A 27,771-nucleotide genomic window follows, 5' to 3' on the forward strand; every position below is an offset into this window, starting at 1 on the left:
GTCATCTTGTTTCCTCTTCGGTTCTACCTAAGGCTGGTATCCGGGTGAGTACAGTTTCATGGAGCAGTATGGTCCAGGAAGGAATGGGAAACTATATTTAATGGCATGATTTGTCTTGGTCAATAAACTAGAAATTTCTTCTAGACTCTAGGTCTAGTTTTAAAGTATTTTGGGATCTTCCGTTTGTTGGTTACTTGGTTTGTGCATGTTGGGGAGGTGTTGGGGGGGTCACAAAAAAGCAGTTATAGCTTCCAAGGACTTCAACAGACTTGTCCAGCATCTACTCGGGGCAGCAGAGGGTGGGATGCCTGTGAGGGAGTGTGATGGAAGCCCAGGGGTAGCCAAAGTAAAGACCAAAGCTATTGCAGCAGGTCTCAGGGAAGGGGAGCAGAGGACTGAAAATTCCTGGTATGGATGTGAGCAGAGGGCTCAATCTAGGAGGATCTGTAGAGCTGGGGTAGCTGTCAGCGAAAGCCCAAGAGATGACTGAAAGGAAGATGTGAGCTGTTGCATGGGGCAGGGAGAGAAGACACAGAATGGAAGAGGGATCGGGATCGTTGAGCTTGAGGTGCCTCAAGGGTCAACTTGCTGTCATGTAAATACCAGTTTAGAGCCCATTATCATTGTCCAGGCTCTTTCCCCTCCCCTGTCATTAACGGCTTCCATTTAAGAAAGTCACTTAGTGTCTCTACTACTCAGCAGAAGGAACCTACACACTTCAATTGAGAAACCAGATGAGAGAGAATAATCAGGCTAACCTAACCATGAGTTCTAACTAAATGTGACCTGTGATTCTCATGATGTTTGTGAAACTCTCTAAGAGCCGTTGAAGAGATGTGGGCATTCAGTTCTCCTTTATATGCACCCAGCTTCCACCTGATTATCTTCTATCTGTCAGTGGGAAGTAGAGGAGCAGTGAAAGATTACCTACCCCTGTATGCTGGGAGTCCTCCCCTCTGTGCTGGGAGTCCTCCCCCTCTCTGCTGGGCATGCTCCCTCTCTGTGCTGGGCGTCCTCCCTCTCTGTGCTGGGAGTCCTCCCCCTCTCTGCTGGGAGTTATCCTCCTCTCTGCTGGGCATCCTCCCTCTCTTTGCTGGGCGTCCTCCCTCTCTGTGCTGGGAGTCCTCCCCTCTGTGCTGGGAGTCCTCCCCCTCTGTGCTGGGAGTCCTCCCCCTCTTTTGCTTTGTCATGACTGTAGCATCTTTTCTCCTGGTTTTCTCCTTCCTTTGTTCCTTTCCCTCAGATGGAAAAAGGAACAAGAAACCAGAACCTTCCGTTAAAAGAAATCAGAAAGCAAATCTCTTTTGCTTCCTCGGTAACTAAATGAGGAAGCTGAAATTGAGTAATAGTGAAGAGTGTCCAGGTCCCAGCCTTGTAACCATGGGACCACAGTCCTGTGCTCTCATGTATGTTTGTTTTCTGCATACTATGCTTGATTTATTCATGGCTTATTTGTTTGTTTGTTTGTTTGTTTGTTTATTAAGACAGGGTTTCTCTGTAGCTTTGGAGCCTGTCCTGGAACTAGCTCTTGTAGACCAGGCTGGACTCGAATTCACAGAGATCCTCCTGCCTCTGCCTCCTGAGTGCTAGGATTAAAAGCGTGCACCACCCGCCCGGCTGATGGCTTATTTATTTTGATCTCTGCAGGGGAGCTTTTCTTCCATGGCTCAGGACACATTCCTGGATCAAGCTAAGAGAACTTATTGGTGAGTATTTGGTTTACTTTTCAAAGCCAGACATGGTGATTCATAGAGTCCAGTGATTGTTTTTTCCCCCCTCTTTGAGTTTTCTGAGTTGAGAAACTTTAAAACTTTTACCAACCTATGGGGTACTCCGTGATGTTTCAATATTAGCATCTAGTTTTCTAGAAGTGGAGACTTTTAGTAAGATTCTTCTTACCCACATGGGGTTTTCATTCCCGCGTTCCAGTGTGGCCCTGAGCGCAAAGACCTTCAGAAGGGCTGCTGATGAAGATGACAAGTGTCCGCTGCAAGCTGGCCCAGTATCTAGAGGACCTCGAAGATGTGGACCTCAGGAAATTCAAAATGCACCTAGAAGATTACTCGCCTGAGAGTGGCTGCATCCCACTCCCCAGGGGCCAGATGGAGAAGGCCGACCATTTGGATCTAGCCACACTCATGATTGACTTCAATGGGGAGGAAAAGGCCTGGGCCATGGCTGTGTGGATCTTTGCAGCTATCAACAGGAGAGACCTCTGGGAAAAAGCTAAGAAGGACCAGCCAGACTGGAGTGAGTAAACAAGAAGATTTTTTTTCCCTCACAATAAAGTACATGTAACCTAAAATATAGCATTTTAGTAATTTTAAGTCTTGGTAATTTAGTAATTTTAAGGCTTAGTAATAAGGAAGCTCACATTATTGTGCAACCAACTTCCAGAGGGCTTTCCCTCTTGCACAACTGACACTCCTACCTCACTAGGTAATGCCTCTCCGTTATCTCACCCTGTCTCCTAGCAACCACCATCCTGTTTTCTGTTCCTGTGAACTTTACCACTATGGATTCCTCATGCAGGCAGAATCACGAAGTATTTGTCTCTTGTGACTTATTTCACTTAGCATAATGACTTCATGTATCTCAGAATTTCCTTCTTTAAAAAAGATTAATGACAAATATTCGTGTATATTCTACACTTTGTGGTCCCTTCAATTGCCAATGGATAATTGTGTTTACTCAATGTCTTCCTTTCTTTGGTTTTGAATTAGAGTCTCACATATCCCAGATTGGCCTCAAACTTGCGATGTACTCCAGGCTGTCCCCAAATTCAAAATCCTCTTTCCTCTGCCTTCTAAGTGCTGGGAGATTATGTCCTTGGCTACAAAGAAGTTGGCATCTTTAAAATGTTAATTTATTATCACGGTTTTTCCTCTTCTCCTTGTGGGGTATGAGAGAGTGGAAGGAAGCAGCGTGTTTTTTCTAATTCTGTAAAAACTCTACTTGTAGCCTGCTGTGACTGGTACCCTGCTCTCTGAGTCTGTTTCCTGCTGAGACCCACCTCTGGTTTTCCAATCAGCTCCTAGCGGATGCTTGTTCACTCTAAACAAGCGAAACAGCAGAGAGTAACCAGAAAGCCACAGGCAGAGGATGCTGAGTTGGAAGGCCAGGAGGCAGTAATCACAATGGGTTGTCAGATAGATGCTAGGGTGGGGGTAGCTCTGCAGTAGAGTGCCTGCCTAGCATGCTCAGGGCCCTGGGTTCCATCTTACACCACTGAGTCAGTGGAGATGAGGAGGTGCATAGCAAGGCAATTGTGATATAAAAGAGAGAGACGGAGCTGTGTGATATAGGAGAGAGAGATGGAGCTATGTGATATAGGAGAGAGAGACGGAGCTGTGTGATATAGGGAAGAGAGACGGAGCTGTGTGATATAGGAGAGACAGAGCTGTGTGATATAGGAGAGAGAGACGGAGCTGTGTGATATAGGAGAGACAGAGCTGTGTGATATAGGAGAGAGACGGAGCTGTGTGATATAGGAGAGACGGAGCTGTGTGATATAGGAGAGAGATGGAGCTGTGTGATATAGGAGAGATGGAGCTGTGTGATATAGGAGAGAGAGGTGGAGCTGTGTGATATAGGAGAGATGGAGCTGTGTGATATAGGAGAGACGGAGCTCTGTGATATAGGAGAGATGGAGTTGTGTGATATAGGAGAGAGGTGGAGCTGTGTGGTATAGGAGAGAGACGGAGCTGTGTGATATAGGAGAGACGGAGCTGTGTGGTATAGGAGAGAGACAGAGCTGTGTGATATAGGAGAGAGAGACAGAGCTGTGTGGTATAGGAGAGAGACGGAGCTGTGTGGTATAGGAGAGAGACGGAGCTGTGTGATATAGGAGAGATAAAGCTGTGTGATATAGGAGAGAGGGAGCTGTGTGGTATAGGAGAGACGGAGCTGTGTGGTATAGGAGAGACGGAGCTGTGTGGTATAGGAGAGACGGAGCTCTGTGGCAGAGGATGCTGCAATCAAATGGCACATCACTATGCGGCTGTAGTGATGTCTGTATTGAGAGTGTATACAGTAAGAGTGAAGTGTTGATCTTAGTAGTAGAAGTACTTACTAAACAATTTTAGTTTTTAAAATTAAAACATTAAATGTTTTTAGTTATTTATTTCATGTGTATGTGTGTGTGCTATGGCCCATATGTGGAGGTCAGAGGACAACTTGCAGGAATTGATTTTTTGTTTCTACCATATGGGTCCTAGGGATCAGAATCAGTTTGTCGGGTTTGTGCCTTGACTCATTGAGTTAGCTCTCTCTGGCTCTTTACTGGGTAGATTTTTAAAATAAGATTTATTTTGGGATGGATGTAGTGGTGCTTTTAATCCCAGCACTTGGGAGGCAGAGGCAGGTGGATCTATGTGAATTAGAGGCCAACTTGGTCTACAAAGCAAGTTCCAGGACAGCTAGGGCTATGTAATAGAAAGACCAAAAGTCTCAAAAACCCCAGAAACATATTTATTTTATGTGTATGAGTGTTTGCCTGAATGCCTATATGTGCACCATGCATGTGTTGGTACCCGCGAAGGCCAGAAGAGGGTATCAGATTCCCTGGAACTGGAGTTACAGGCAGTTGTGAGTCACCATGTGGGTGCTGGAAACTGAATCCAGATCCTCTGGAAGAGCAACAAGTGTTCTTAACCACTGAGCCACCTCTCCAGAACCCCATACTGGGCAGTTGTAATAGATTTCGCTCTTTCACTAACCCCATAAAGTAATTACTAGTACGAGTCATGCTTTCAAATGAACGACATAAGCCAGGGAGAGGTTCCAATTACCCAGGGCTCCCCACTCAGAGCCAGGCATATCCAGAGTAAAAGGCCAGGCAAGACTATAAAAGTGTAGCCGCGTGGTGTCGGCTTTCATATCGGGATTTTAAGTGTAAAAATTGCCACCAGTATTTGAAGTTCTCTTTTGGATTAAAGTGAGACCTTAAATGAGAAAATAATTATTGAGAGTTTAATGTGCTCAAGGTTTAGCTTTTTCTTTTGTGATCTCATTGCTAGTGGAAGTCTTCTCCTTCCTTCCGTCTCTCCTGATCTTCCTTCTTTAGAAAGGGTCTCACATAGCCCAGGCTTGCCTCCAACTCTCTGAGTAGCCAAAGATTACCTTGAACTCCTGATCCTCCTGGGTACCAGGGTTACAGGTGTGTACTAATGCCTTGCCTGGCTTATGTGGTATAGATAGACTTGGTCCATATTAAGAAGGCATTCTGCCAACTGAGCTACAACCCTGGCATCATCTTACAGAATAACTTACAGGAGTGGATATATCTTACCCTTAAGTTCCTGTCTTTGTCCTTAATCTATTGGATATATTTTCTGGGAGGGGGCTTTTGTTACAGCACTCCTAAATTTCCCCTACGAAGGAAGTTCAGACTATTTGGACATGTAGCTCTTGGCTGTAGGTACATGTTGGAATCTCCTTGGGGCTTTCTATGGATAGTGATGCCTAAGCTTCAGCACAGAGTAAGAATTGCTTTGAGTAGAGTCCTACTCAGAATTTTAAATTTTTCTATGTGAATTTAGTTAACCAGTGCTCTGAACTTCTTCATTATACAGACTGACAATAGTCATTTCTGAGGACCTAAGAATCTAGACATGGCAGCACAGGATATGACCCAAATGGATTACATACATGCAGCTGAGGTCAGGGAAGGGTGGGGCTGTCAGGAGAACACTGAGGATTGTGCACATAGCTTCCAAGTCAGGGTACTAGGGAAAGCTAAGGACAGATGATAGCAAAGAAACCCTGTTTGTTCTCATATGGACTTTATGGACGTCTGGGCCTGGAAAAGACATTCTGTGTTCGGGAACACGGTGTTTGATGGTTGACAGCTACTCTTTCAAAGGGAGGCAAGCAGAATCATGTGTATTGGGGTTCTGATGAAATAACTGTGGCCTGCCACCTGAGTCATGTTACTCCCCTCTCCTCCTCTTTTTCTTTCTTTCCTTTGCTTTTCCTCTTTGAGACATGATCTCATGCAGCCTAGGCTGGCCTTGAACTCACTACCAGCTGATGATAACTCCTGAAGTTCTGGTACTCCTGCTTCCATCTCCCAAGTGCTGAGCTTAGAGGTATGGGCTGTCATGCTTGGCTAAGCTATTTTTAATTCAGAAGGGCATTTGACCCACCCCATAGACTAGGCTCAAGTCTATCCTCTGTGTTAGGACTTTTTGATGTACTTTGTGTTTTTTCCTTTTGGGTTTAGATGATTCGTATGCTTCTAATCTCACTGTGATATGCCAGGAAGACAGCCTTGAAGAGGAGTGGATGGGTTTGCTGGGCTATCTTTCACAGATCTCGATTTGTAAGAAAAAGAAAGGTAGGCATGGGGCTGCTGCTTCCAACTTTGTTTTGAGACCTGGAAGAGGAGGCCAAGGGACTGGAAAGCAGGGAAGCTTGGCCACTCTCCTGGTTTCCTCCTCAGGGAACAAGGCCTGCTACAGGAAATCCACCTTCAGTTGAAGAAGTAGATGCATATTTACATGGTTTCTTAAAGTCCCAGGGAAAAGGTTTACTACGGGCAGATATAGGCTTTAGTTAAAGGTGTAAGGCTGAAATAACAGATTTTCTGGCTGGAGGCTGTGCCTGTGGTAATGGCTTTCTACTCTATCATGAGTGGGAAGTAATTGGTGACAGAGTTTTGGGGACCTGATACACTTGAGCAGTGAGAAAAATTATACCTCCTATTTCCCTAACCCAGCCGTTACTTCCTTTAGAGTACAGGCACTTGTTTTCCTTTCAGGCACATGGGCGTGTTTTAATATTAATCTGCATTCTATGTTTCCTTCACATTTTTGGGGAAAACAGTAATAGATATAATGAGATACCTGGAGAACACGTTGCTGCTAGGGCCTGTGGCTCCCTAGCCACACAGGCTTTTGACTGGACTTTCAGAGCCCAACATGAATCCCTACCTTGGGACTCAACCTCAAATCCAATCATAGAATGGTTGGTTACTGCCATGACAATCATGCCACTATTGCATCAGTGAGTACAACCTTGCTATATACATATGAATGTTTGGTGAGCACATTATCTCTAGTTGACACTCAGCGTTCTATGCATTTTGTTGTTGCTATTGGCTCCTCACTATTCTCAGTGTTCTTCCTGTAAGAGCATAGGTCCACTCATAGCTTATTGTTGGGGAAGAGATGTGCGGGGGTTTTTCCGAGTCTACCTTGCTGTCTCTGCTGCAGATTACTGCAAGATGTACAGACGACATGTGAGAAGCAGATTCTACTGTATCAAAGACAGGAATGCACGTCTGGGTGAGAGTGTGGACCTCAACAACCGCTACACTCAGCTACAACTGGTCAAGGAGCATCCGAGCAAGCAAGAGAGGGAGTATGAACTACTGACCATCGGCAGGACCAAAACGTGGGACAGACCCATAAGTTCCATTAAGCTGGAGTTGCTGTTTGAGCCCGAGGATGAGCACACAGAGCCTGTGCACACAGTGGTGTTCCAGGGAGCAGCAGGCATTGGGAAAACAATACTAGCCAGGAAGATTATGTTGGACTGGGCATCTGGGAAGCTCTTCAAAGACAAATTTGATTATGTATTCTTTATCCACTGTCGAGAGGTGAGCCTCAGGACACCAAGGAGTCTGGGAGACCTGATTGTCAGCTGCTGTCCTGACCCAAACCCACCAGTGTGCAAGATCCTACACAAGCCCTCCAGGATCCTCTTCCTCATGGATGGCTTTGATGAGCTGCAAGGGGCCTTTGATGAGCACATTGGAGAGGTCTGCACAGACTGGCAGAAGGCTGTGAGAGGAGACATTCTGCTGAGCAGCCTCATCCGAAAGAAACTGCTGCCCAAGGCCTCTCTGCTCATTACAACAAGGCCCGTAGCCTTGGAGAAGCTGCAGCATCTGCTAGACCACCCTCGCCATGTCGAGATCCTGGGTTTCTCCGAGGCCAAAAGGAAGGAGTATTTCTTTAAGTATTTCTCAGATGAGTTGCAGGCCAGGGAAGCCTTCAGGCTGATCCAAGAGAATGAGATCCTCTTTACCATGTGCTTCATCCCCCTGGTCTGCTGGATCGTGTGCACGGGGCTGAAGCAGCAGATGGAGGCTGGGAAGAGCCTGGCCCAGACCTCCAAGACCACTACCGCTGTCTATGTTTTCTTCCTTTCCAGCCTGCTGCAATCCCGAGGGGACATGGAGGAGCACCTCTTCTCTTCCCACCTACAGGGGCTCTGCTCACTGGCTGCAGATGGAATCTGGAACCAGAAAATCCTATTTGAGGAGTGTGATCTGAGGAAACACGGCCTGCAGATGACGGACGTCTCTGCTTTCCTGAGAATGAACGTGTTCCAGAAGGAAGTGGACTGTGAGAGAGTCTTTAGCTTCAGCCACATGACCTTCCAGGAGTTCTTTGCTGCTATGTACTATTTGCTGGAAGAGGAGGAAGAGGGGGTGGCTATGAGGAAGGGACCAGCAGGCTGTTCTGATCTTCTGAACCGAGACGTGAAGGTTCTCCTAGAGAATTACGGCAAGTTTGAAAAAGGCTATCTGATTTTTGTTGTCCGTTTCCTCTTTGGCCTTGTAAACCAGGAGAGAAGCTCCTATTTGGAGAAGAAATTAAGTTGCAAGATCTCTCAGCAAGTCAGACTGGAACTGCTGAAATGGATTGAAGTGAAAGCCAAGGCCAAGAAGCTGCAGAGGCAGCCCAGCCAGCTGGAACTGTTCTACTGCTTGTATGAGATGCAGGAGGAAGACTTTGTGCAGAGAGCCATGGACCACTTCCCCAAAATTGAGATCAATCTCTCTACCAGAATGGACCATGTGGTTTCTTCCTTCTGTATCAAGAACTGTAGTCGGGTGAAAACGCTTTCCCTGGGGTTTCTCCACAACTCACCTAAAGAAGAAGAAGAGAAAGGAGGAAGTCAGCACACGGACCAGGTCCATTGTGTTTTCCCAGAGCCCCAATCTGCCTGTTCTTCCAGGTAAGGAAATTTGACCTCAAGCAGATGGTAGCCTGTGTCTTATGCCTGGTGGCCACTTTCCTTGGTCCTTACTTCCTCTCCTCTCTTTCTGATTTTCCAAATATGATTGCCAAACTTTGTGACAATGTGACTGCCACTCTTTTATCGGTAGAGAGTGACTTGTGCTAGGCGGATAAATGGGATTGAGGACAAAACCCAATAAACTAAGAAATAAGCATCTGAGGAGCACACCACTTCGGCACAAGTTATCAGGTGGACTCGGGTGGACTGTGGCAGTGTGTGGAAATGTTCATAAACCCCCATCGCTTGTATCCTCTAGCTCACTGTCTTACTTTAATCCATGCTGCTGTAAAACGGATGCTTGAAACTAGGTTATTTTTTAAGATAAAGGTTTATTTATTATAGTTGTGGAGGATGGAAAGGTTAAAGATGGAGCATGCCGCATACTGTCCTTACCTATTGGGTGGAGGGAAGCAACTCCTTGGTTCTCTCTTTCACAAGATACTGTTATTGTATGTGAGTTTTAACCCAATGACTGAACCATCCTCCAAGGACCTCACCTCCTGATCCCATCTTTCTGAGACTAGGGTACCAAAATGAGGTTTTGAAGGGCAAGGTGAACATTCAGATGACACCAGTGGGAGAGGGAAAGAGAGAGGAGATAGAAGAAGAAGACTTTCTCCTTAGGGCCCTAACTGTAGTGAAGAAAGGCTAAGAGGCCAGACTAGAACCATACACCCACGAGGAAGGCAGAGACTCTGGCTAAAGCCCCTTATGAGAAGTGGGGATCCTTTACTTTGGGTAACAGCCATTTTACTTGCTGGACAGAGGCCTTCTGTGTTTGTCACAGAACCTTTCAAGAGGACTAGTTGTAGCATGTCAGAGACAGATATTGGGGTTCGAACTGAAGCTCATTAAAGCAAAGCAGCCAAGCCACTGGAGAGTCCTTACTTACCTGTACCAAAGCTCAGATAAACAAAGAGGCAATTGGGTCCTTAACATGACTGTAGACTGCAGCTGTCTCCATCAAACCCCAGACTGCAACTGTCTCCTCCTATTTTATATCTCTCTCCACCCAGCCTGTCACTCCTGTCTCCACCTCCTTAGTGCTGGGGTCACCTTTGTGTGAGCTCTGTTTCTCTTTTAGACAGATTTAATCTTGTGTAGCTCAGGGTGGCCTTGAGTCCTGGGATTAAGGGTCTGTGCCACTCTCTGACCTCTAGTGGTTTAACTCTGCATTCTGATCTTCAGGTGAGTTTTATTTATTAAAACACAAATAAAACATCACTACACCTAGCTATGTGGGGATCCACATCAGAGTCTCAGAGTCACAAAGCTAGTCCTGCGTGTATATAAAGAAGTTCTGCTTTTTTTTTCTTTCAAAGCTAGGGTTTCATGTAGCCCAAGCTAGTTTTGGACTCATTGTGTAACTGACCTTGAGTTTTTAATTTTGCCATTTTCTGAGTAGTAGGGTTAGAGGTACTGACAAGTATGCTCTGCTGTTATGTAGTGTGAGGGGCCAAATCCAGGATCTCAGATATGCTGGTAAGCTTCATTGCCATTCCTCAGGCTCTGCATTTTCATAAGAGCTACGGGGTATTCTAACGTGAATCCCTGGAAATGACTGTAAAACTAAGAACCACCAATGTAGATGAGTGTTGCTCTTAAGATTCAGACCTCTCTTCTGTGGCTGCAGCATGGCTTCAGGATGTCGACAACACTCCCAGTGCATTGGGCAGCCTGGGTCAAAAATGCTCCTTGGGCCACTCAGCTGCATGTCCAGGCCAGGGGTACAACAGCGGTCTAAGGTGGGAAGGAGGTGCCTGAGGATGTTTGCAGTAAGCCTAAAGCTTACTTCTTCGAATCTCAAAAGGAACCTCTCTACCCAAGGCTCCCCCGCTTGCTTCCCTCTGAATCAGCAGTGGGTTTATGGCTGGTGGTTTGCTATCTAGAAGACTTTTCTATGAATAGGTGCCAGGAGCTCCGTCCTGAGCTCTAGTTTGTTATCATTAGAAACCGATTTTCTTTTCTGTCCTTCTTCCGTGCCATCCTAGACTGGCGAACTGCTATCTCACGTCTGGCTTCTGCCGAGGCCTCTTCTCAAGTCTAAGCACCAACCAGAACCTCACTGAACTGGACCTCAGCGACAATACTCTGGGGGATCCGGGCATGAGGGTGCTGTGCGAGGCACTCCAGCATCCGGGCTGTAACATTCAGAGACTGTGGTGAGTTCCCACATGTGTGCGTGTGCATATGCTTGTGTGTGTGTGTGTGCGCGGGGGGGGGGGGGATGAATGGGAGGAGACACTGGAGAAAGATCTTTGATGGTCTGCTCAGTTGTTTCCATGCTAATGTAAAAAAGGACCAAGGGCCAAGCCCTAAAGGCTTTAACATTTTTTACCTCAGGTTTGGACGCTAAAGTTCAAAACCACACATCTGCTGGTTGGTTCCGAGTCTCACTCCCTGGTGGGTAGATGACTATTTTCTCCTTGAGTCTTTGCATCATCTTCCTGCTGCGTGTCCGGGCTCTCACTTCTTACAGACATTTCTTGTATCTGATTTAGACCCCACTGGACTAGGGCCAACACTGTAGAGTCAGTTTAACTGCGCATTTGAAGTTGCCTATTTCCAAATATGGTCGCACTCTGTGGACTTCTGGAATAGGACTTTGACACATTAAGCTTGGAGGAACAGAGTTGACTCTATTATGAACAGGCAGGCTGAATGACGGGAGGAAAGTCTGGAGAGTTTAAGATGGAGAAGATGAAGAAGAGCTGAAAAAAACTATTTCTTGGTGGCCAAGTCAAGCCTGTGTCTTCCATTTTTTTCTGGGACCAGGCTTCTGGGTGAGAGCTGGGAAATTCTTTAGAGATGCTAGCAGATGGCAGTATCAGAACATACTAGAGTGCTATGGGATGTGAGTTGCTTATACCCCATTCTATGATCTATTTTATTTAAGTAATTAACTATAAATATATGGAACAAGAAAAAAAATAAATCAAAAAATAATACAATTTAAAACTTTCTATTTTTCTTTTCTTTAAAATATGTGCATGTGTGTTGTGTATGTTGTCTATGTCTCTGTGTGTGTGTGAATGTGGGCCTGCATATGTCACAACATGCATGAAGAAGTCAGAGGGCAACTATGGAAACTGGTTCCAGGGACAGAGCTCAGGTCACTAGGTTTGGGTGACAAGAACATTTACTAAGTTACTTCACTGGCCCCAATGTGGGGAACTGAATTCCTAAGGAGACTCCATTAATTCCTTTTGAGGCAGTGTTGGTGGTGATGTCATTATTTTGTACTTAGTCTCACCTCTTAAAGGTGTCAGCACATCTCACATCACCACACTGAGGATCAAGCTTCTGACATGTGACCTCCTGGAGGCAAACGTGGCCTCGTGGGGACAAACGTGGCCTCGTGGGGACAAACGTGGCCTCGTGGGGACAAACCACCACTAGACAACTGCACGAAATGAATCACCGATTGTAATCAGAGCTGATCCAAGCTGTGCGGGGCACTGACAGACAGACGGACGCTCACACAGGCACTGGTCCTGGGCTCTGCTTCAGCTTTCCTGACATTCCCAGTAGTTCTTCTTTGTGGCTCACGGAGATCTGTTCACTAAGGAGAATGTCTATGTAGACTGGGAGTCAATGCCACGTAGAATGGGAAAATGCGAATGACCAGGCCAGCACAGAGAGACTCGGGCTGCTCTTCCCCCACCCCTGCTAGCTGTGTCTTCCCGGTTGTGACATTGGTGACCCTGCCTCACCCAGCAGGCTAGGAACTTTATGAGAACGCCTGTCAGCTGGGCTTTCTAAATTCCTCTTTAGTGTGGAGAGAGCGCTGGGATTAAAATGTCAAGCAAAATCGGTGGGAGTATGAGGCTTGCAAAGACTATTTGTGTAGATGAGAAACCCAGCGATGCATGCCCAGTGATGCATTCCCAGTGATGCCTGTTAGAAATTCTTGAGAACAAGAGCTCCAGGCTCCTCACTCTTACATTTAAAAACCTGAAAGTGGATGAACACAGTAGCCGTGGGCTATGGCCAGGTGAGCAGCAGTTTACTTCTTCACACGTCCTGTGTGTCGCTCAGGAACTCTCTGGTTACTCTGGAACACATCTGCTTCTGCCTCATGTGGAAACCAAATCCAGACTGGAAGGCAAGAGCGGTGAGGGAGGCTGTGCGTCAGCTCTCCCTCCATTTGATGAGCACCTGAGATAGCCAACTCAAGAGGAGGAAGGCTCTTTAGGTTCAGGCTTTTAGTCCCTGGGCAGCTGAGCCTGTTGTTTGAGTCTGCGACGAGACGGAATATCATGGTGGCGTTATATGGTAGAGGAGTCTGTGCACATCGTGATGACTGAGGAGGGCAGGAGAAAGAGATAGAGACGGGGAGAAACAGAGAGACAGATGAGAGACACACACTCACACACACACACACACACACAGCACAGTATCTCAATTTCCCTTTAAGGTCACCCACTCCCACCCCCCCACCCCCCCACCCCCGCAGTGACCACAAGTCCTCCTCGAGGCTCTGCTTCCCAGAAGTTTCACCACCTCCCCATAGTTTGACCGTGTGGGTCTGGGGCACTTGTAGGATCCAGATTCTGACGGGGTCACCCTCTGGTGTCTGATTCTGTGCTTGCCGTGAAGGTTGGGGCGCTGTGGACTTTCCCACCAGTGCTGTTTCGACATCTCGTCTGTGCTGAGCCACAGCCAGAAGCTGATGGAGCTGGATCTGAGCGACAACGCCTTGGGGGACTTTGGAGTCCGACTTCTGTGTGTGGGACTGAAGCACCTGTTCTGCTGCCTGCAGAAGCTCTGGTGAGTGCGGCCCATCCCCCACGAAGCTCTGCCATTGAGGTCCCTTTCAGGAACTCACTGATGGACTAGAATATTCTCAGTGGCTAGGAGGACTTTCTGTGGTCTCTTCTGCTCTTTTTCTGGTCATTTAGGCAGCCAGTGGTGGCAGTGGGGAAAGCTACATGTGGAAATATAACAGTGGTGTGTATGTGTGTATACATAATCAAACAAAGTATGCCTGAGAAAATAAGACCCCTGCAGGGCATCATGGGAGAAGAGTTTTGAGAGTTCCTAATCCCTCAGTCCTCTCACTGAGCAGGAAGAACATGGTGCTGGTGCTTTGGAGGTGCTTCCTTTATTGTGCGTCTCTTTACTGAATGCCTCTAGGAGACCTGAATTCTAAAGAGATAAGAAAGCGCTAGAGGGTGGAGGAGGCGGCTCAGCTGGTAGAGTGTTGGCCTAGCATACATGAGGCCCCAGGTTTGATTCCCAGCACCGAATTAAACCAGATGTGGTGGCAGAAGGATCAAAAGTTAATAGAAAACAGCCAACAAAGAGCTCTCTCTCCTCTTCTGCTACTCCTGTCCCCAGAGGCTGGTCTTTCCACTCCCCCCCTTTTCTATTCCCGTCTGCCTGGCGTGTTTGTCTCTCACCCTCCATGGCATTCCTCAAACCCGCCAAGGTCCAGTCTCATGCTACATCATAACAACTTTTCCTTTTCATCGTGAGGCAAGATCTTGCTAAGTTCCTGGGGGGCCCTTTAGCTTAAGACTGTTACCTCAGCCTTCTGAGCAGCCGAGTTTGCAGGCCTCTGCTACCAGGCCTCAAGAAAATTCTGCCCTAAAAGTGGTTTTGATGATATATATAATTTATCATGTATACATTAAAAATCTGTCTTTATATTATTTCTCTCTCTCTCTCTCTCTCTCTCTCTCTCTCTGTGTGTGTGTGTGTACATGCATGCACACATGTGCATGCTGTGGCTCATGTATGAAGGTCAGAGGACAACTTTTTGGAGTCAGCTGTCTCCTTTATGTGGGTTCTGGGATTAAACTCGGGTTGTCAGGCTCGGTAGCAAATGCCTTTACTCGCTGCGCCATCTCCCTGGCACCCATATGTACATTTTATTTCAATAAAAACCAGCGAGGGGAGCAGGAAAGATGTTCTAGTGCAGGAATGGGTCTGGTAGCTGTTGTCTCACCGAACGGGGAAGGGATGAGAGAGAGCTCTGTGGAGCTGAGGTGCAGATTTCAGCAGAGGGAGCAGCAGGAGGTGCAGTCTCCTGGCACATGGTACAGAGGCATGAGAGATGGCACTGACCCTGTCCCCTCTGCATGCAAGGTTGGTCAGCTGCTGTCTCACATCTGCGTGCTGTGAGGATCTCGCGTTGGTTCTGAGCTCCCACTGTTCTCTGACCAGACTGTACATCGGAGAAAATGCCTTGGGAGATTCAGGAGTTCAAGTTTTGTGTGAAAAAATCAAGCACCCTCAATGTAACTTGCAGAAGCTGGGGTAAGTAAGTCTTCATATCTCTGTGGAAAATCCAATTCTCTTCAGAGATGGTTTATTTGGAAAACATGGATGTGGCCACTCTAGGAAAGGTTCATCAGCTGGAGACGAAGTGGGAGTCGCAGCGTGAGCATCAGACATGGTTTGACGCATCAGGTTCACGCAGCACACAGCAGGGATTCTGCACTGCAGATTCAAGGAGCCACAGGTTTAACCAGCTGTGGGCTAAAAATATTAGGAAAAATTATGTCTGCGTTTGATGTATATGAACCTTTCTCTTTGTCATTATTCTCTGAACAATACAGCATAGTAACAACTTATGGTGTAACACGTATGCCATGAGAGGTATCGTAAGTAATCTGGAGATAATTTACAATCCACGGGAGGATGCACAGAGGTGTTAGGCAAATACTCTGCCGTTTTACATGAGGGACACGAACACCCGCAGATGTTGGCACCTGTGGGTGTCTTAGAACAAGTTACCTAATGACACTGGGGAACGGTCGCATGGCTACTGACGAGGTGAGTCCTACTGGCTCGTGGCAGTATAGTCGGAGCTTCCTAGCGGTTGTGCAGCTCTATTTCTCCCATTGAGCAAGAAACTTGCTTCTGAGACATGCACGAGGGCAGTAACCCATTTACTGTGTGAGCACTTTCAAGGACGTAAATGAGTTCTGTAAAGCAAGTTCTCTGCCCTGAGCTCTCATCCCCCAACCGCAGCTTCTCAGGTTCCGCACTGAAGCAGCAGCCCCAGTCTCTGGTCCCCAAAGATAGCATCATACTAATGTGGCACAGATGTCTCTAAATCCTCAGCGGTGGCACAGCTCAGCATCAGCACTAGTCTAGCCAAGCTCTCCCAGGAAACAGCTGGATTGGGGATGTTTCTCTTGGCATCCAGACCTGAAGACCCAGTGAGACTTTTACGTTTGGGGGTGGGGCGTTCTGTTTTCAGTGTGATTCCCTTATGTTTGGTAGTCTATACTTCTTTAAAAAACTCAATATATTCATTTATGGATTTATTCATTTTCTTATTTAATGTGCATCCCAGCACCTGTGTGGAGGTCAAAGGACAATTCTACAGGGTCAGTTCTTCTCTTCCACCTGGACATGCGTCCCAGGAATGGAACTAGGTTGTTCAGCTTGGCGGCGGGTACCTTCCCCAGCAGAGCCATTTAGCTGGCCTCACATCAGGTTTTTGAGGTTGGAATTCTGCAGCAAGTAAAAGCACAGACTTCCAGCTAGTGGCCATTCGCTACTTTTTCATGATCCTCGTGAGAATCAGCTCATTGGCCTTCTGGAAATGGAGCTAAGTGCTCACCAATGCCCGTATTTCATGAAAAGGGGAAAATGAGGCTCAGGAGCTTCAGGTCTTCGCCTGTGGGTGCTGGCTAGAACCAGACACCCTTGTGCGATTCCCCAGCCCACCCTTTGTGAGCACCTCGGTCTGGTTATGTTTGCGATTGTACTCTGCGAGGTTTCAGCATCTGCTCCTAACCTTACCCCTGTCTCTGCTAAATCAGCTAGGAAAGACTAAAATGTCCTTTCTGTCAATATCTATAAATAAAACAAACAAACTGAATATGTCTTTCTTCATTCACATTATTGATAGAAATGGCAGCTAGATAAATATTTAGGACACAGTAAAGCAAGCTGAGCATACTGGTGCAGGCCTTTAATCCCAGCACTTGGGAGGCAGAGACAGGTAGTTTTCCATGAGTTTGAAGCCAGCCTGGTCTATTTAGTGACTTCCAGGACAGCCAGAGCTATATATGAGATTCTGCCTTTGAAAAAAAAATATAACAAGATGAGTCTGGACATGTGGCTCAATTGGTAGAATTCTTGCCTAGCATACATCATGCCTTGAGTTCCATCCCTAGTACAGAGTTTTGTTCATATTCCTATAATCCTAGCACTTGGGAGGGAAAGGCAGGATGATCAGAAGTTCGAGGTCATCCTCAGTTACATAGTGAGTTTGAAACTAACTTGGGCTACACGGATCTATGTCTTAAAAAAACATCCAAAATACCTGACACTAACAAGATAGACTTTTTCCCTGAGGGATAATCAATTATCCATAATTAACCACCAATATTAATTGTAAACTCTGATACTTCCCTGGGCTTGCTCTATTAGCCCAGCCCCAGTCATTACCAGATTGCTTTCCTATAATGCTACAGCGTGGCGTCTGAATCAATGGATGGGATCTGGCCCCTGAGTTTCTAAGGTCGCTGGAGCTCTGTTACGGGTGCTGATGGTAGATGTGATCTTGTTTCCATGCACAGCGCTAGGGAAGGGGTAACCCATCGGCCACAGACCAGGATGTGGTAGTGTTGGCCTCAAGATCCTGCCCCATTCCTGTTGGTCCTTCCCAGTCCTTAGCTTGGCTCATTCCTGCAGCTCATCCTTGCCCTGTGTGTGCTGCCTTTCACGTTGAGGTGATAGGTTCCTCTTCTGTAAATTCTGCACTGGCTTCTCCCCCTGTGATCTGCAGCTTTCCCCACTGATTTCCTGTTATTTATTTCTACACTCTCTAAGATGTCTTATGTACCCCCAAGTGTCTGTAACTACTGGTAGGCAGATGTCTTCCCAAATAGATCTCACACCCAGACGCCACTTCTGAGTTTTGCTACAAAAGTATCATACTTAGTTTAACGTAAGGGATTATCCAGGTTTGTGAAGGTGAAAGTGAAAAGTGTCTCTGTCTCTGCAAATGTGGCAAGCAAAATTCCAGGCCCTGTGTTCTACACAAACACCCATCCACCCATAAGCACTAATTGCTTTATCAATCCACATTGATCCATATGGCTACTCCTCAATATATTTATTTAACTATTCATCTTTCTATCTAAGTATTCTGTATGTATAACTAAACTAAGGTTGTTATAACATAGTTCCCAAAACATAATGGCTTAAACAACACAAATGCATTGTTCCTCAATTCTAGAGGCAGGGATTAAGACATTAGTTGAGTTGGTTCATCTGAGGGCCACGAGCAAGGGTGTATCCTTTTGTGGCTTTTACGGGAAGTCCTTGGCACTGTGGTTGTAGATAAATCACATGAGTGTGGCCTCCATCTTTACACAGGATTCTCCCTATGTCTCTGTGTATAACACTGAGTCTCATGTTCTGGTTCTAAGGTTTTGTTTATTTATTTTCAATTATGTATATGAATGCATATCGGGAGAAGCTATTGCATATGAGTGCAGTACCAAGGAAGTGAGAAGAAGGCACTGAGTCCTCTGGATCCCCTGGAAACTGGCATTATGGGTGGTTGTGATCTGCCTGACTTGGGTACTGGGCACCAAACTTGACTCTTCTGGAAAAGCAGCAGGCTTTCTTAACTGCTGAGCCATCTCTCCAATCAGAAGCTCTGGTTTTGATGAGGATGTCTGTCATATTAGATTCGGACCCACCTAATGACCTCATTTTAGCCAATTATGTTTGTGAGGTTTGATGTCCAGTTGTGGCCACATTTTTATTTTCGAGACAAGGTGTCTTAGTCATGAAGAGACACCGTGACCATGGCAACTCTTATAAGGAAAACATTTAATTGTGGTGGTTCACTTACAGTTTAAAGGTTTAGTCCATTATCATCACGGCAGGAAGCAAGGATGCCTGCAGGGAGACATGATGCTAGAGAACTCTAGCATCATCTTGACTACAGGCAACAGGAAGTGGTCTTTCTCATTGGGCATGACTTGAGCATAGAAAAGACCTCAAAGCCCGCCTTCACAGACACACACTTCCTTCAACAAGAACACACCTACTCAAACAAGGACACACTTCCCAGTAGTGACACTCCCTTTGGGGGCTACTTTCTTTTAAACCACCACAGGGTAACTTACATTTTCAGTGGTTTAGTCCATCATGGTGTGAGTGGTTGCAGGCAGACATGGTGCTGGAGAAGGAGCTGAGAGCCCTACATCTTGGTCTGCAGGCAACAGGAAGTGGTCTGAGACACTGGGCATGGCTTGACAACGTATGAGATCTCAAAGCCCACTCCCTATAGTGACACATTTCCTCCAACAAGATTATACCTACTCCAACAAAGCCATACCTCTGAATAGTGTCACCCCCATGAGTTTATGGGGACCAATTACATTCAGAGCACCCCACAGGGTTTCCTTGTGTAGCTTTGGCTGTCCTGGAACTAGCTCTGTAGACCAGACTGGCCTTGAATTTGCAGAGATCCTCCTGCCTCTGCCTCCCAAGTGCTGGGATTAAAGGTGTGCACCATCGCTGCCAGGCTAGGGTCACATTTTAAAGAATTGGAACTTCAGGGACTAGAGAGATGGCTTAGTGGTTAAGAGCGCTGTTTGTTCTTCCAGAGGTCCTGAGTTCAATTCCCAGAAACCACATGGTGGCTCACAACCATCTATGGTGAGATCTGGTGCCCTCTTCTGGCGTTCAGGCATGCATGCAGGGAGAACAATATATAATAATGAATGAATCTTTGTGGGGTGATGGTGGCACCGACTAGTGTAGTTAGCTAAGCAAACTAGAAACACAATAGAAATATTTTTCTTTTATTTGCTTTTCATTTATCTGGATAAATTTCTGTGTGGCTTCATGAAAATCCTTTTTAGAGCACAACGCCCCATAGTACCCTCACCGTTATTTATCTAGCCACTCATTAAGTCATGAAAATGGGGTGCATATTTCTCCAATTTTTACTGTTATAAGTCACTCTGTGACGCACATGCTTGTATATATAACTCAGCGTGTGTGCTTCTTTCACAGTAGATCCCCAGTGTGGAAGGCACAAACTAAAAATTTTAGGCATTTTATATATTATTGTTTTTTTTCTCTTGAACTTTTGCATCGTGTCTCTGGTTGCGTACTATATTCTAGCTCCTCATCCCCGTGTTACACAAGTGTCACACATGGCCACATGAAACCTGGCTTAGCTATTATAACATCCCTCCCTCAGCCGCTCTTAGACCCTCCCTGACTCTGCTCTAACTTGCTGAGCAGGATACTTTCCAGGGATTTCCCAGCAAATCCACAGATGGTAGTTACACACTTTCACTACTTTGTGTAGTAAGATGCTGTTTCTTACTCTTTTGGAGGCCTGCCACCACCACCATCCAGCTCCCAAATAAATCAGTAGGCTTATTCCTGCCTCACTATTTACTATTCAGATTTTTTTAAAGATTTATTTATTATGTATACAGTGTTCTCTCTGCATGTATCCCTGCAGACCAGACAAGGGTGCCAGACTCATTATAGATGTTTGTGAGCCACCACGTGGTTGCTGGGAATTGAACTCAGGACCTCTGGAAGAACAGGCTGTGCTCTTAACCTCTGAACAATCCAGTCTGGCAGTTGAGATCTTTATTAGGACCATCAGGTGTTCTTGATGGGCAAAGTATCTCAGCTTCACAGAGTTAAACAAATGCAACATAAACAAGAATAACACACCTTAAAATATTTCCCAATAACTTTCATTTCTTTCCTTATCTTGTTTCTCTCTCTCTCTCTCTCTCTCTCTCTCTCTCTCTCTCTCTCTCTCTCTCCCTCTCTCTCTTTCTTGGAGGGGAGGACTAGTTTTCATCCTACCTTCCCCTCATTCTGAGCTGTATTGAATTAGTTTTCTAGTCCAAGGCCTGACCTGTTTTTCTACTTTTCTTTATTATTCATAATCTCTTCCTCATAGAAGCTTGGTTGATCCTTTTCTTCCCATTGACAAATAATTATTTTTCATGTAATTATTCTGGTTAATAATTATTGCAATTACCTATTTTTTACCTATCCTGTGTAGAGTGCCTACATGTATCAGTGGGCATGCGTGCCATTGCGTGCATGTAGAAGTCAGATGATGACTCATAGGGCTTCATTCTCTTTCTTTCATCACGTGAGTCGCTAGGATCAAGCTCAAACCATCAAATTTGGCAGCCAAGAGCCTTTTTCTGCCAATTCATCTCACCAGACCTCAAATAATTATTCTGATCTCTACTTTTATTAAAAGTAGAGATATGGAGGTTAGGGTTGTAGCTTAGTTGATAGTGTTTGCTGGCATGCAAAGCCCTGGGTTTGCTCATTAGCATGTCTTAAATAGGGTGTGGTGGTGCATGCTTGTAATCCCAGCACTCCAGAGGATTAGAAGTTCAAAGTCATCCTAGAGTATAGAACAAGTTAGAGACCATCCTGAGTTATAGGAGATTCTGTCTCAAAAGAAAACAAAAAAGGAAATAAAACTAACAATACTATCTTGAGTTTGTAATAATAAGATAAAACAATCATATTTGATACCATTATCCCACAAATAAATGCTCAACCGTGTTAGAACTTCCTCAGTTGTCATCATGAGACCGTTTTGTGAAATAGGGCAGATTGCTGATAAATAGGAAAACCATATAGAATTAACTGAACGCAGAATGTAGCGACCTGTGTTCAAGACATAGAACAAAGCTATCTAGGGAGGGTTTATTTTTGTTCCCAGTGTGAGGATACAGCTCATGGGCAGGTGTGGGGGAGTGCGGGAGACACCGGGAGACACATTGGCAGGAGTGTGAAGAGGCTGGTCATTCGGAGCCACAAACAGGACACAGAGAGAGACAAAGGCTGCTACTCACTTGACTTTTTCCTTTTAATTCAGTCTGGGACTCCAGCCCATGGAATGGTACCACCTCTATTTATTTAAGGTAGGGTTTCTTACCTCAGCTAACCTAATCTAGACAATTCTTTACAGATATGCCCAAAGATTCGTCTTAAAAGTGATTCTAGATCATGTCAAGTTAACAGTCAGTATGTAAACCCTCATGGGGATTGGCTGAAACTGAGATGTTGCCAGCAGGTGTGGTGACAGTATGTGGTTGTTTGATTTTTCTAAATGTTTTGCCATGCATACTCATGCCTTAGCCTCAGTGGTTAACAACATTCTAATCACTTGGCTATGGCATTGTCTTCTTTTCTGTGGTACTAGAAAAGGAACCCAGGGCCTCATCCGTGCTAGGCATGGATTCAGGTGACTCCATAACTGTAGGAGGCTGTCCTTCTCTGGGTGGATCTGGTGGATCAGGCCAAGCAGAGAGTATGGCCCCGAACTGGCCAGAGTTATAAGGTGACCTATTTCCTCCAGCCAAGCCACACCTCCGGATGGTCCCACAAAAACCACGTCTAAACAGCACCACCAACTGGTGACCCAGTATTCAAACATGTGAGTCTGGCGAGGGGAGGTGGGGACACACATATTTAAAGCACAGTGCTTGGCTGTAGACAGTGCTCAACTTGACCCAAGAAGAGTAAATCAAAAATTCTTGGACTGTTGTGAGGTCCGAGAGGTAAAGGCTCCTTCCATCAAGCCTGATAACCTGAGCTTCATTCCTGGGACTCGCAGAGTTGTCCTCTGATCTCCACAGCGGTGCATGCTCTTTGTCTCTGCCTGTCACAAAATGTAATAAAAATGTAATGTTCTCTTTCCATCGGTCATAATACAGATCAGTGGTTTTGTGCTAAGGGACAGGCAGATGGATGGAAGGTGTGACAGACGGCGGATGTGGGAGAGGAGGGTGAAATCACCCCACCTTATCTGGCCCACAAGGTCCCTGCCCCCTCTTTTGCCCCATCACTGTAAGTTACAGCAAGTCCCCAGAATCCCCACTGAGCCTGAGTCTGTCCCTACCGCACATCTGTCCTTATCTTTCAGGGAGACACACCTCATGACCGCTGATTTCCAATTCGTGACAGGTGTGTGGTACTTGTGGCGGATGCATTGCTATCTTGCCTGGGTGACATCAGAGTCAAGATGGCTGTCTGCAGTGTCAGAGGATTGTAGTTAGGGGAATTTGGGGTGTTCTTTCAGATGAGGTGGTACAGAGGAGTGTTTGCTGCCAGAGGGAATCCATTTGAGAAGTGTGGGTGCGTCCGATCATTTGCTTTTCTCTCTTTCTCTTGTGCTCATTCAAGCAGAGCATATGCTGAGGCCCTTGTTCCCCTCTCTTGTGGGATCCAGAGATGTGGATTCACGCTTCAGATTGTATCCAAGATGCTGGCTTCTGACCTTTAAGTTGGAGGATGCAGCTCAAAGCGGCGTGCCATGTCTGAGAGAGCCTGGGCCCTGAGGACTCTTTCCTCTGGTTTTCCTATAGGTTGGTGAATTCTGGCCTCACTTCCGATTGTTGTTCAGCTCTGACCTCTGTCCTCAAAGCCAGCCGGAGCCTCACGCACCTCTACCTACGAAACAACGCTCTTGGAGACACGGGGCTCAAGCTCCTCTGTGAGGGACTTCTGCACCCTGACTGCAAGCTACAGATGCTGGAGTGAGTCCAGGGGCTGCCTGAGGTGATGGGAATATGTGGTGTGAGTCCAGGGGCTGCCTGAGGTGATGGGAATATATGGTGTGAGTCCACAGGCTGCCTGAGGTGATGGGAATATGTGGTGTGAGTCCACGGGCTGCCTGAGGTGATGGGAATACGTGGTGTGAGTCCAGGGGCTGCCTGAGGTGATGGGAATATGTGGTGTGAGTCCACAGGCTGCCTGAGGTGATGGGAATACGTGGTGTGAGTCCAGGGGCTGCCTGAGGTGATGGGAATACGTGGTGTGAGTCCACAAGCTGCCTGAGGTGATGGGAATATGTGATGTGAGTCCATGGGCTGCCTGAGGTGATGGGAATACGTGGTGTGAGTCCACAGGCTGCCTGAGGTGATGGGAATACGTGGTGTGAGTCCACAGGCTGCCTGAGGTGATGGGAATATGTAGTGGGAGGGAGACTGGGGAGCAACCAGGAGGCTAATCTGAGTCTGAGGAGCAAGGAATCTTCCTGGGTGTCGGTTCATTAGGCAGATCCTGGACATTTCCTGATGGTGTGAAGCTCAAGAGTTGAGTTTCTGCCAACCCTAGGCCTCAAAACCAGAGGCAAATTCATATGATATGGTATTGGTATTTTGTGGAAATCTAGGGGAAACAGCGCTTTAAAAAGTCAGCTAACATATTTCTGTTACTATTTTGGTCTGCACAATCCAGTACATTGGGAAAAGAAACTTCCATCTAAAGGGGGAAGAGAAACATTAGTACCGTATAAAGCTGCTTCAAGCTGTTTATGCCCAGGCTTTTTGGGCGTGTGAAATAATGCCGGCTAAGACCTTGGGGACCACGGCAGGATGGGAGGCTGAGGATATTTTCTTTACCCCGCCCTCATTTCTCGAAGGTTGGACAACTGCAGCCTCACCTCACACTGCTGCTGGAATCTCTCCAAAATGCTGACCCGCAACCGGAGCCTGCGGAAGCTGGACCTGGGCAACAATGACCTGGGAGACCTGGCTGTGGTGATGCTCTGTGAGGTTCTGAAGCAGCAGGGCTGCCTCCTGCAGAGCCTACAGTGAGTGCCCAGGGGGCTTAGAGAGATCTGGGCCAGTTGTTGGAGATCTTAAAAAACAGAGCAATGTGGGGAAAGTTACATTCAACAGCAGCCAGGTATTTAGACTAGCCAAGATTCAATTGAGTGTAAAAGGCTTTATCCTGAAAACCAATAATCTCTTGAAAATAAATATTGTTCAGTGTGGCTGCTTTTCATGGAGATTTGCTTTTCTTTAAGGATGGGAAGTTTTTTTCATGCCCAGTTGAATCCCAAGTGGTTTGAAATATGGATGAGTGCCTAGAGCAGAATGAACAAGGACCAAGAAAAGATGTATTCATCAACAGCCAGAGCCACATGACAAGGGGTCCTAGACGCCCCCAGAAGCTTGTATGAATGGACCAGGAGCCACAGGAAGAACAAAGCTGGGAATAGGGATCCAGTAGAGGGATTGTCATGACTGAGCTGGGGACTGAGCTCAAAACAGCCTAGGGGATTCTGGGATGTAGCCAGCTTGTCAAGTAAAACAAAACAGGTGACTTAAACAACAGGAGTCTGTTTAACCGCAACTCTAGAAGCCAGAACATCTGAGATGAGGTGTGGCTTATTTAGTTGCTGGAAAAGGGCTCTTCTTCACTAGCAGAGGGCTGGCTCACCGTGTGCTCACACTAGCAGAGTGCTGGCTCACCGTGTGCTCACACTCAGGGTGAGATGGGGAGAGGACAGGTTTCCTGGGATAAGGGTTCTAACCCCGTCACAAGGACTCTGTTTTTAACTTTTGCCCACCTCCAGTCACCACCCGCAGACCGTACCCCACATTTCAGGATAGGACTCCAGCACAGGCACACTTTGAAGGTGTGCGAACGCACAGTCCACAGCTCAACCTGACGCTGTGGGAAAAGATGCAGGCCGAGTGCTCCATCTCCTTAGTTAACTTTCAAGGAAACTTTTTAAACGACAATCTCAGTTTTGTTTAAAAGTGTAACTTACATATGTACATACCCACAGGTGGAGGTAACCAAATGCTAACAGTAGTGAAAGTCTAGCATTGCCAGTCAAAGGGGCATTATTGGATGGGTTTTATTTCAAGAATTTCTCTTCTGTATTTGTGAAGCTTTCTGGGATGAACCTGAAGAACTAGGGGAAAGTGTCACTTTAAGATACAGGAAAATCAATGTTGTAAAAAAATACCTCATTGTTTTCAAAGGAAACCACGTCCACAGTGTTTACACTTACTCATGTTCATCGTCACTGTCGATAGAAAGCAGACTACCGCTTCTTATTTGTTTTTGTGAGTTCTTTCTAGCTGAATTCTGTTTATTTACATCATCTTCATTGGTTTTCTTCTTTCTTTCTTTTTTCTTTTTTTCTTTTTGGAGTTTGCTGTTAAACCTGAACACTTTTCAACTGAGGAACACTTACCTGGTTTTTGATACCTGATTCTTCCATCAGTTGGAGATCATCTGCTTTGGCAGCCTCTATCTCTGCTTTAATTTTCATGACTTCTTCAGCTGTTAGATCTCCCTTTTTAAAACCACTACTTGAGGCTGCTCATCTTCTTTGTCCCTGTGATCCCCATCATCATCTGAGAGCCGAGGATGGATTTCCTCGGTCTCTACGGTGGGGCCTTCCTTGAGGCGGGACAGGAAGGTGGGTTCGGTGGGGCACACATATGACACCTGGTTCCGCTTGCTCATGGCAGTTCTCCTTTCAAGGAAACTTCAATGAAGAAAGTGGATTTGGTACTTAAGTTGACTGTGGTGGCTCATACCAATAATCCCAGCATTCAGGGAGTGGAGGCAGGAGGATGTCTAATTTGAGGGCAGTCTCACTACCTAACAAGATCCTGAATAAGAAAATATGTGCGGACTATTTGAGAGGCATACCAAGAAATTGCAATGTGTAGATTTGTAGGAGATCTCGATTAAATAAACATATTGTAAAATATTTCCAAGACAGTTGAGGAAAGTTCAACATATGCTGAACATTGACAGTAAGATGTGAGAGGACATTGCAGTTTTCTTGTAAAAAGTGTTGGCCATTAGCTATTACACAGTGAAGTCAAGGCGTCCAGTCAGGAAGGTGTGGGAAGCCAACAGACGAGCATGGTTGGCCACTAGCTGCTTCAGCTGTTGAACCCGGGAAATGGTGTATGGGGATTCATTCCCCTCCTGTCTATCTGAAAATGAGGGTCAATATACAACAAGCTGCGTACAAAACTCTATAGCTCCAGCTTGTCAGGGGCCTGAGGAAGGAGGATTGCTTGAGTCTAGACGTTTGAAGACAACTGGACAAAACAGTGTGACTTTCTTTAGAAAGCACAGAAACAACATTGGTTAGGAAACTCAGTATTTCAGGGCAGGGAGATGGGATTAAAGGAAATGAGATTACATGCATGTGTATACCCGCATAAACACACACACACACACACACACACACACACACAAAGATGTCTTAAGTGCCCAGGCTGGCTTGGCTTCAAACTCACTAAATAGCCCAGGCTACCCTTGAACTGTGCTACTCCTCCTGCTTTAGCCTCCCAAGCACACACATTATATAGGCCTACATCCCCACACCAGATGAGCTGACATTTTAAAGACCCAATTCCCAGTTTTCTGAGGATCTAACCAAAGCTTTCTTTCTGTTTTTATAGGTTGGGTGAAATGTATTTTAATTATGAAACAAAATGTGCCTTACAAGAGCTTCAGGAAGAGAAGCCGGAGCTGACTGTCGTCTTTGAGCCTTCTTGGTAGGCGTGGGCACAGGACTGCCAGGTGCCACAGTCCTGCTCCGTGCCCTAGTGCACACCATTCTTCAGGGTTGTCAGACCCTCCACCATCAGGACCACAGCCAGGGCTCTCCTAGCTCAGGGTCTGCAGCAAAGGCTCGTGTGGGTGTCAAGGATGTTTCCCCAGTGAAAATACTGGTAATGCGAAGATGGCAGAGGATGCAGCTCCATCACGTCCTCAGCTGGCAAGGTGTTCCCTCTTGGTGACCTCATGGGACGAACTCACAGAAACATTTCTGTCCTGTCCTCCTCTCATGCTGTTTCTTTTTCTTCCCCCACGTCTCTCCCCCTTGTTTTCTTTACATTTGTCCGTATCATTGTTTTTGGTCTTCTGTAAGTAGCTGGCTGTGTGCTAGATGGCAAGTTTGTGGTAACTACTCATTTTTTAAAATTTTTTAAT

General features: G+C 46.2%; 1 protein-coding gene and 1 pseudogene across 1 annotated transcript; one reads left to right on the forward strand and one right to left on the reverse strand.

Annotated features, from left to right (window-relative positions):
• Nlrp3 (NLR family pyrin domain containing 3) lies at positions 1-27,437 on the forward strand. Its single transcript, XM_057775314.1, has 11 exons — positions 1-44; positions 1,648-1,706; positions 1,930-2,250; positions 6,224-6,337; positions 7,215-8,967; positions 11,022-11,192; positions 13,630-13,800; positions 15,121-15,291; positions 23,379-23,549; positions 24,437-24,607; positions 27,237-27,437. The coding sequence occupies exons 3-11, from the start codon at positions 1,968-1,970 to the stop codon at positions 27,334-27,336; spliced, it is 3,105 nt and encodes a 1,034-aa protein (XP_057631297.1). The 5' UTR covers positions 1-44; positions 1,648-1,706; positions 1,930-1,967; the 3' UTR covers positions 27,337-27,437.
• On the reverse strand, positions 25,816-26,280 carry LOC130877755 (uncharacterized protein KIAA1143 homolog; annotated as a pseudogene).
• Positions 27,438-27,771: the final 334 nt, after the last annotated feature.

Source organism: Chionomys nivalis, chromosome 7 (assembly GCF_950005125.1).
Source record: "Chionomys nivalis chromosome 7, mChiNiv1.1, whole genome shotgun sequence".
NCBI classification, from domain to species: Eukaryota; Metazoa; Chordata; class Mammalia; order Rodentia; family Cricetidae; genus Chionomys; species Chionomys nivalis.

Coding starts and splice junctions, on each gene's coding strand:
- Nlrp3 (XM_057775314.1), top strand. CDS start 1,968: ATGAAGATGACAAGTGTCCGCTGCAAGCTGGCCCAGTATCTAGAGGAC. Junction 2,251..6,223: donor GAAGGACCAGCCAGACTGGA/GTGAGTAAACAA, acceptor TTTTGGGTTTAG/ATGATTCGTATGCTTCTAAT. Junction 11,193..13,629: donor TGTAACATTCAGAGACTGTG/GTGAGTTCCCAC, acceptor CTTGCCGTGAAG/GTTGGGGCGCTGTGGACTTT.